Here is a 9,716-nt window from a genome sequence, read left to right on the forward strand (position 1 = left end):
AGTGAGAACAATCAACCAATGGAACAGGTTGCCTTCAAAAGTTGTGAGAGCTTCATCACTGTAAGCTTTCAAGAAGAGATTGGACTGCCATTTGTCAGAAATGATGTAGGGTCTCCCAGAGGTGGTATTCAGCAGGTTCTGACCAGTTCTGGAGAACCAGTAGTGGAAATTTTGAGTAGTTCTGAGAACTGGCAAATGCCACCTCTGACTGGAGATTTTATAGTATCCTTCCCCTGCCACGCCCACCAAGCCATGCCCATAGAACCGGTAGTAAAAAAAATTGAATCCCACCACTAGGCTCTCCTGTTTGGGAAGGGGGTTGGATTAGATGACCTGCAAAGTGCCTTCCAACTCTGTTAATCTGTTAGATTTTGGTTCTTTGGTTTAGATTCTTTTCTTGATGTTAGAAGGCAGGCAGCAGTAGAGTTAAGTGTCATCAGCCTAGAATGGCACCAAGCTCATACTTCTGGGTTCCCACACCAGCATTCTATGGAGACAAGATACCATGTTAAACAAAGCAGAAGCCCATCCACTTAGTGCTGGACTCCAGCATCACAAGTCCTTACTGCATCTGTGTATGGTTTGACAATTGCACAGTGGCAGATAGGACAACACTCCAGAGGATTAATGTCATTGCCCAGAAGATCATTGGTTGCACAATGTTTTATAGCCTACTTCCCATGCTCTGGAGGTCAGAAGGAAGAAGTAGAATGACTGAGGGTGAATTATCAGATAAGGTGATACTTCCTGTGCCCAGGATTCTCTCTCCAAGAGGAGAAACAACTTGCTTCTTCATAGCAACTCCCATTTTATAATAATTTTATTTTCTTGTTGCTCTACAATAAAGCAGCTCACACTATTGCATATAATCGATAATCAGAGTTGGAAGGGACCTTGTAGGTCATCTAGTCCAAACCCTCACCCAAACAGGAGATCATACACCATTTCTGACTAATGGCACTCCAATCTCTTCTTAAAAGTCTCAAGTGATGGTGCTCCCACAATGTCCGAGGGCAAGGTGTTCCATTGGTTTATTGTTCTCACTGTCAGAAAGTTTCTCCTTATTTCCAGGTTAAATCTGTCCTTGTTCAGCTTCCATCCATTATTCCTTGTCTGGCCTACAGGTGCTTTAGAAAATAGATTGACCCCTTTCTCCCTGTGGCAGCCCCTCAAATATTGGAAGACTGCTAATCATGTCTCCCTTGGTTCTTCTCTTTACTAGACTAGCCAAGCCCAGTTCCTGTAAACATTCATCATATGTTTTAGCCACCAGTCCCCTAATCATCCTTGTTGCTCTTCTCTGTACTTTTTCTCAACATCTTTTTATAGTGTGGTGACCAAAACTGGATGCAGTACTCTAGGTGTGGTCTTACTAAGGCTTTATAGAGTGGTATTAGTACCTCACTTGATCTGGATTGTATCTGTTAAGTAGCTTTTTTGGCTGCTGCTGCAAACGTCTGGCTGATATTTAGCTGGTTGTCCACTAAGACTCCAAGATCCCTCTCACAGTTATTGCTATAGAGCCTTGCTTCACCCAATCTGTATGTGTACTTTTGGTTTTTCTTGCCTAAGTGTAAGACTCTACTTTTGTCTACATTGAATATTTTTGTTTTAGATATGGCCCAGTGTTCTACTCTGTCAAGATCCATCTGGATCATATTGTTAACATCATCTTTTCACTGTTTTTCAGCTCAGTTCTGCTTTGGAAGAACAACATTTAGTGGCACTCATGCCCTTTCCACTTCTAAAATTAATTAAATATTTGTTGAAATACAGCATTTCCCTTTTCCTATTCAAACATCAATTTTCATTAGAAGGCTGGAGAAGATTGCACAGAAAGATGACAGACTTTCCCCCAGGAGGAGATTGAAAGAATCTTGTCCCTAAAATCACCCCATTAACTGTATGACATGGACCAGGACGTGGGTATTTGACAAGTTCCAAGAAGGTGTCTATGGAGATTCTCAGCCATCTATGTCAGAGTTATCCCAAAAGTACTTTTTCACGAGGCAACTGGGTTTTCTTGTTTGAATACTTTCTTTCAACAGTTCCAAGAAGACGCCACACCCATTTCTAATACTCAGGTGACCCTAATGACACAGAAAAATATCCAGGTGGCCTCAATGACTCTCTAAAAGAATGCAAAGGACCAGCTGTCTGCAATTATAAATCCTTCCATTCCCCACCATCCAGTCAGAGCTGAAGAAGCTTCTTGGATGAGAAGTGAAACATCTTCAAAGAAAGACAAGAAAGTCCAGTTGTCTCTTTAAAAAGCACCTTTGGGATAACCATGACCTGGATGATTGAGAATTTGCATAGACATTCACTCAAGACCAAATGGAGATTCTTTTGATAGCTCCAAGAAGGGTTTGGGGAAGGCTGAGAACCTCTTGGATGCTAGAAAGATAGAAAGTGATAATACAGTGAAGGAGGAAGAATAAGTCTCATAGATAAGACCAGGGCCTATCTTCATTTCCCAATGACAATCTTTGGACTCTTTGGTTGGGATTCTTTGGACTGTCCAAAAGCAGAATATGGTGATGTATGAATTACCACAGCTTCTGATTGAGCATTTGGGGCGATTTCACTTCTCCCTGACATCTATGGAACATTCAATCATCTCATTCTGTAGAAATTCTTTTCTAAAAATCTTATTATGCTCTATGTTAGCTACTTTCTTGTTTAACTTATTTATAATAACGTGGTTGACTAGTTGTTGAATCCATATTATATTACTACTAATGTGATCTTGAGTCCAATATTGCAAAGCACACCAACTGCAAATGAACGATGATACAACTAAAATAAAGAAAATTTTAGGGCATCGCCAATGTATATTTTTGGCATCAGTACAAGATTCCCATTGCACAAATATCATGTTTCAAAAACCTGATATCAGTAGGCTAGATATACCATCTTAAGAATTCAAAAGAGCTGAGTGAACATCTAGGAATTCTGCTAGATAAGGATGTGGAACAGAACCTTCAACCATTCATTTCAACCAAAATTGTTGGCCTGCTTAGGTATGGAGAGCAGCTTGGAGCATTTTCTAAGTGTGGCTTGTTGGAAAATGCTGAGACTTAAAATCCCCCTGTCTCACATTTCTTCATTTCTTCTGGTTGTAAGCTGCTCCTTCATATTCAGGTCTGGCCTCAGCATGATTATGTAGCATTTGGGGATGAAGATGCAGCCCAGCAACCCAGCACTGGAGGCCAAGATGGAGAAGATCTGCACAGCCACCATGTACTTCCCTTTAGTGCTCAGGTAGGTGGGCACAAAAGTCACCCAGACACTGCAGAAGACCAGCATGCTGAAGGTTATAAGCTTGGCTTCATTAAAAGCCCCAGGCAGATTCCTGGCCAGGAAAGCCACTATGAAACAGATGGTGGCCAGGAAGCCCAGGTAGCTGAGGGTGATGTAGAACATGACAACGGAGCCTTCATTGCATTGCAGGATGATCTCTCCAGGTTGAGAGTGAAAGTCAAATTCAGGGAATGGGGGAGAAGCTCCAAGCCAGATGGAGCAGAGGATAATTTGGATAGCAGAACAAGAAAGGATGATGGAATTGGCTAAACTCTTCCCCAACCATCTCTTCACTCGGTTTCCTGGTTTTGTGGCCAGGAAAGCCAGAACCACTGTGATTGTCTTGGCCAAGAGAGAAGAAATGGCAACTGAGAAAGTGATGCTGAAAACCATCTGTCGGAAAAGGCAGGTGACTTTCCTTGGTTGACCAATGAAGAGAAAAGGAGACAAGAAGCAAAGCGAGAGGGAGACCAGGAAGATAAAAGAGAGGTCACGATTGTTAGCTTTGACAATGGGAGTTTCTAGGTATTGAAAGAATATAACTAAGACAAAACCTGAAATTAGGAACAAAAATAGGGCAAAGGAGACCAGGATGATGCCCAGATATTCTTCATACAATAGGAAGGATACAGCTTTGGGGATACATTGAACTCGGTCTTCATTTGGATACTTATCATCCGGACAGTTCATGCATTGTTCCATATCTAAAAAAACAACAAAGTAATATTTCTTTAATCTTCTGTCCTTTTACATTTCAAGAAATACTTTCTTGCCACAGCAGTTGATACCACAAGCATTTTCAAAGAAGTATCTGTTAAGAGTTGAACAAAAAAAATCTGAAGAATATAATTTTCTATCTCTATGTCTGTTTGTCATTTCTCTCTCTCACACACACACACATCTATCTATCTATCTATCTATCTATCTATCTATCTATCTATCTATCTATCTATCTATCTATCTATCTATCTATCTATCTATCTATCTATCTATCTATCTATCTATCTATCTATCATCTTCTATCATCTATTGGCTATCGGCTATCATTTATCATCTATCTATTATCTATCATCATCTATCAATCATCAATCATCACCTATCTATCTATCTGTCATCATCATCTATCATCATCCATCCATCCATCATCATCCATCCATCCATTGTCTGTTTACCTACCTTCCTACCTTCCTTCCTATCTATCTATCCATCTATCCAGCTATCCATCCATCCATTCATCATATATCTATCATCTATCTATCTATCTATCTATCTATCTATCTATCTATCTATCTATCTATCTATCTATCGTCTATCAGATATATCTATATTGCTAAGGTGTACCAAATTGGTGGAAGTTTTAGGAAATGAATAATTTCCACTGTAACATGCAGATACTTTTTCGGAAGCTACATTATTAGAAGTGAGAAAGTGAAATAATTAACTTTTCTAGGCAATAATCCTGGGTTCTGCCAGATGATACTTGTTAATATAGTGGATCCCAAGGATGTTTTATCTTATAAAACCTAGTTAACTCCAAAAGAAAACTAGTCCTGCAAGTAACCAGAAATGGCTGCTGGCAGCAAAGGTAAAATGTGTCAAATGAGATGCAGTCATAACTGTCCACTTCATTGTGGAGCAGCAACACTTTCCCAGTGACCCTCAAGGGGAAGCCCATGGAGAATGCATCAAAATTAGCCTTACGTTATGTGGACCTAAAATAATGCCTTGAGTTTCAAAGAATGTTCCTAGAGATATAAATGTGGAAGATCACATTCAAAAATAAAAAGCAGAAGAGATATTGGCTCTGGATGTAATAAAATTAGTTCAATATTTCACACCTCTGTCTCTATCCAGCTTCTCCTTTAAGAATTTTTTTTTTACTATTCTTTCCTTTAGATCATAAATTGTGCAGTATGAAAATAAACAAGAAAGCAGCTGAGCTTCAAACTGTTCTTTAATTTGCAGTTCCATGTAAACACTCTGGATGAATCCACTTCTACAAGCCCTTCCATTATCTTCAGCCTGAGCACCTTCTTGAATAGAGATGGTCCCCTCTGGACAAGGAATGCAGTCATAGCAGCAAACTGGCTCTCCTTCTCGAGCTTGCTTGACAAATCCAGGTTGACATTTTTCCACACATTTGGACTGAGGAAGAGACTAAGCAGAAAAACAGGGAATTAAAAATTTTTTTAGCACTAACCAGCCTGACATGCTGACATGTTCTTGAAATAAGATTTAAAGTGACTGCTCAGTTTCTAGAACTGTAGTGATATGAGATAGATGTGAGGTCATAAGAACATGTCCCTCAAAAAGAGTGAGCCAGGCATCTTTTGCTGCAGCATCTGCGCGATGTATACAAGTTGTCAGAAGGAGATATTTATAAGGCTTAACTAGATATCCAAGACAAGGTTCTTTCTGCTGAATAACTTCAATAAGATAACAACAACTGGCACAGAAGAACAAATTTGTTCCACGCAAGTTGAACAATAACATATCTGAATTACAAATTTGTATAATTAGTATAAAACTAATACAAAGTTTGTTATTAGTTACATTTGGAGACTTCATTTCCTCCCCCAAAAAGACTTGAGGAGGTGAACAATCAAGATAAACATTTGCATAAGATTAGGTGCTCTCTTGTAGGAGCCAAAGGCCAAATCTAAGTAGAAATTCTTTTCAAATTGTCCCTCATTATATCGGATATCAGCAAATGCTTTTCACTTCAAATTTCTAAGTTCTATCATATCACAAGACCTAAAATGGACACCTAACATCAAAAATGTCATCAAAAATGTCATCAAAAATGTCATCAAAAAAGCACAACAAAGAATGTTGTTTCTGCGCCAACTCAGAAAGCTCAAACTGCCCAAGGAGCTGCTGATACAGTTCTACAGAGGAATTATTGTCATCTGCACCTTTATAACTGTCTGGTTTGGTTCTGCAACTGAACAGGACAGACACAGACTTCATAGAGTAATTAGGAAAGCAGAAAAAACAATTAATACCAACCTGCCTTCAATCGAGGACCTGTATACTGCACGAGTAAAAAAGAGGGCTGTGAAAATATTTACAGACCCCCCCATATCCCAGACATAAACTGTTTCAACTCTTACCCTCAAAACGACGCTATAGACCACTGCACACCAGAACAATTAGACATAAGGACAGTTTTTTCCAGAACGCCATCACTCTGCTAAACAAATAATTCCCTCAACACTGTCCAACTATTTACAAAGTCTGCACTACTATTACTATTAATCTTCTAATCACTCCTTATCACCCATTCCCTCCCACTTGTGACTGTATGACTGTAACTTTGTCGCTTGTATCCTTACGATTTATATTGACTATTTCCTAGTATGATTTGATTGCTTATTGTATGCTGTGAAGTATTGTATGCTTATTAAGTGTTGTACCTTATGATTCTTGACTCTTAACGAATGTATCTTTTCTTTTATGTACACTGAGAGCATTTGCACCAAGGCAAATTCCTTGTGTGTCCAATCACACTTGGCCAATAAAAATTCTATTCTATTCTATTCTATTCTATTCTATTCTATTCTATTCTATTCTATTCTATTCTATTCTATTCTCTGCGTCAAAGTCATGCTTCAATGCTTCAATTTTCTGGGTCAAGCATAGCAGAAGGGTTATTGCTCTTTCTCACTGGATGAGAAAGGTATAACTCTGGCCAGGTCTGAGTTGCTTAAAAATATCTTTACTGCCATTTCATGGGACACTCATCCCAACAAGGAGAAGATGAATCCTGATTACAAAGCTTATTTCCCACTGGAACCAAAAGGGCCTTCATCCAGTTTAAATTCAATTTCCTAAAGTCAGGCACTGATCAACAAAATTGCCTTCTTCTTTTACAATTAGAAGACAACCAGAGGCTATCATTCCTAGAAATGACGGTCTTTTACCATTTTTCTCGTAGCTTCTCCATTTCAACAATAAGCCATGGTGCTTAGCCCAATGAAATGGCTCGCAATCCTTTGGAAAAGAGAAAAGACATAAATATTTCTCTCACCCTGTTGTGCAACTTTAGCTGTGTCAAAAGAGCTTGGTTGATAATAATTTTCTTTCTTTCAAAAGTCACAATTTTCTCCTTGATGACAGACTTCTTAGGGAAAAACACCCAGCTCACAATCCTCAGATTAGCTTCCAAATCTCCATTTTGGTCCAAGTACAGTTCATATGTGGAAAGATTGAGCAGCTCATTCTTCTCCAGAAAGTGTTGAAACTAGAATGGGAACATCCAGAAATTTTAAAAGCGATAAACATGGCAACTTATCCCTTTTTGTTCTTTTTTCTACTACAGTGGTCTAATTTGTAAATAGTCCTGTTTGGGAGAACAGGTTTTACCACAAAAAATGTAAAAGAAAAGTTCAGCACAATTCTGAATAATACTGACGATTCATATTTTGGAAATGTTATATATGGAAAAAATATATCTATTTTCCTATTACACCTAAGAAATTATAGAACCAAAGAGACTCCATCTTTGTTCTTAATGTGACCTTTTAGAAAGTTATCTGAACACTTATATAAGAATATCATGTTTTTGTAACTTGTTATTCTGCAAAGTTAAAAATATTATGTTCTTGGCTGAAGTGGGGTTTTTAATTTGGCTTGAGATTTCATGTCAGAAATATTAGGCAATTGTGACATTGTTTTTGTGATGGAAGTTCCTAGAAATCCTATGTGTGAGAAACAGGAAGGATTATGTAACCTTTTCTATGTGATATACTATAAATGTTTGTAGCCACCTTAAAGGCGGTGTCTCCTTTCCCTTACTTGTTTGGAGTTGGGGTCCTATTTGCAAATATCTTTAATAAAGCTTATGTCAACTAAAAAGATACTCCTTTGGTTTTTTTAGCTGCCAGAAAAAGGGAGTGGGGAAAACAAGGCATTCTTGAAATGCTTCGAGAATCACCCAGGCAGCCCAAAGTTGTTGGAGCATAAGAAGGTTATTGGAGAGCATGATGGATGACTCCTGGAGATGGATGTGTCCCATTGGAGGAGTCACATCCAGGGGGTTGAGGAAAGACCAGGGTCAAGGGAGAAATGTATGATGTAATTTAGTATCGGTTGCACCCAGCCACTCACCAAAATGGCAACTTCTAATAAACCAATTTACTTTTCTCTGAGATGCGACTAGAGACTTTTGATTTGAATGAGGGTGGATTTGTTAGAGGCCTGATAGCTTTCTTACTCATCCTGGTTATCAAGTCTGTTATTTTTATACTCTCATCTCACAGGGAAAAATGATAATTGCCAAAATTTGTCAATTATAGGAACCATTCTAGAGCAGATCACAGATAAATTACAAAAATGAAGAGAGCATTTATAAACTCATTGAAAACAACAGGTGATTACCAGAAAGCATGGATTTATCAAAGAAGAAAGTTCCAGGCTAATATTTTTCCAGAAGACTAGACTGAAACATATCCAGACCAGCTAATTCTACATTATCGTAAGGTTTCTGTCAGATTAATTTTATTTTCATATGAGTTTTTTACAGCTTCCCTTAAACCCCCCCTCCTTCATCACTAAAACCTGACCCAAAGGTACTTTTTTCAAGAGGCAAGTGGAGTTTCTGGTTTTTCTTTGAAATCATTTCACTTATCATCCCAGAAACTTCTTCAGCTCTGACTGTATGGTGGGGAATAGAAAGATTTATACTCCTTGTAGACAGCTGGTCAAATCCTGGTAAAATGAAATTTCATATTAAGTATTTTTCTGGGGAGAATGGTCTCTCATGGTGTTCTGACCCACACCCTTTTCCGACAAATCAAACACAACCCAAAAGGAACAGAAACCTTGTAATGCTTTTTCAAAATAATTAGCTGTGATAAGCACAAGCCTTGTCAAACTGCCAAAAGATAACAGACTTGCCAAAAGATAACAGACAAGAAATAATTAGCAATGCAAAAATGTTAAAATACAAACTCAGGATACTAGAATGTCCACGAGGCTGCAGCTTCAAAACATCTTTGCCTTCTGCAAAGAACATTTGTTTCACAGCCAGCTTTTATCCTCTTGAGGGAGGGGCCATTACCTTGCAGCCTTACTCCCGAGTCGCTCGTGCTGTTGTAACTGCTCTTTCCTATGAGCAATCCTGCGTGCACTTGGCACAGGCTCCTCAGGAACCTTCTCATCACTGCTGCCAGCCCCCACAATCTCTGAAGGCAGCACTCCACTCCCTAATGGTCCTTGCCCCTCATCTGATTCTTCACTCTCCTCCACCGTCCGCACCTGCTGCCAGCTAACCACAACACAGGGCAATTTGGTCTACCCAAAAATGGGACAGAGCACACTGCTTCTGCTTTCGCCTTTCAACCCTAAGCCAGGAATCTTCGCAGGTAGGCGCTTCCATGAAAAATGATTTTGTGTTAAATTTAAATTTACTG

The 9,716-nt window shown here is 38.9% G+C and overlaps 2 protein-coding genes and 2 long non-coding RNA genes across 4 annotated transcripts in view; 2 read left to right on the plus strand and 2 right to left on the minus strand.

Moving 5' to 3' along the window:
* LOC113432072 (vomeronasal type-2 receptor 26-like) overlaps positions 1–9,716 on the minus strand; it is a 492,433-nt gene that overhangs the window by 41,368 nt on the left and 441,349 nt on the right. The window lies entirely within an intron of this gene.
* On the plus strand, positions 2,619–5,487 carry LOC148131961 (uncharacterized). The gene is made up of 2 exons (XR_015747224.1): positions 2,619–3,264; positions 5,269–5,487. It is a non-coding gene; the product is annotated as an uncharacterized LOC148131961 (long non-coding RNA).
* Positions 3,335–7,516, minus strand: LOC148131962 (uncharacterized). Its single transcript, XR_015747220.1, has 3 exons — positions 7,334–7,516; positions 5,334–5,460; positions 3,335–4,007 (listed from the first exon to the last, which is right to left on the minus strand). It is a non-coding gene; the product is annotated as an uncharacterized LOC148131962 (long non-coding RNA).
* LOC113425996 (vomeronasal type-2 receptor 26-like) overlaps positions 9,608–9,716 on the plus strand; it is a 23,875-nt gene continuing 23,766 nt past the window's right edge. The window contains exon 1 of the mRNA XM_087952855.1: positions 9,608–9,668. Within this exon, the coding sequence (XP_087808981.1) occupies positions 9,608–9,668 (61 nt within the window). The remainder of the gene's footprint in view (positions 9,669–9,716) is intronic.

This window comes from Notechis scutatus, chromosome 2, assembly GCF_049901735.1.
Source record: "Notechis scutatus isolate UNSWTSFEM ecotype Mainland chromosome 2, rNotScu1.2, whole genome shotgun sequence".
NCBI lineage: Eukaryota > Metazoa > Chordata > Lepidosauria > Squamata > Elapidae > Notechis > Notechis scutatus.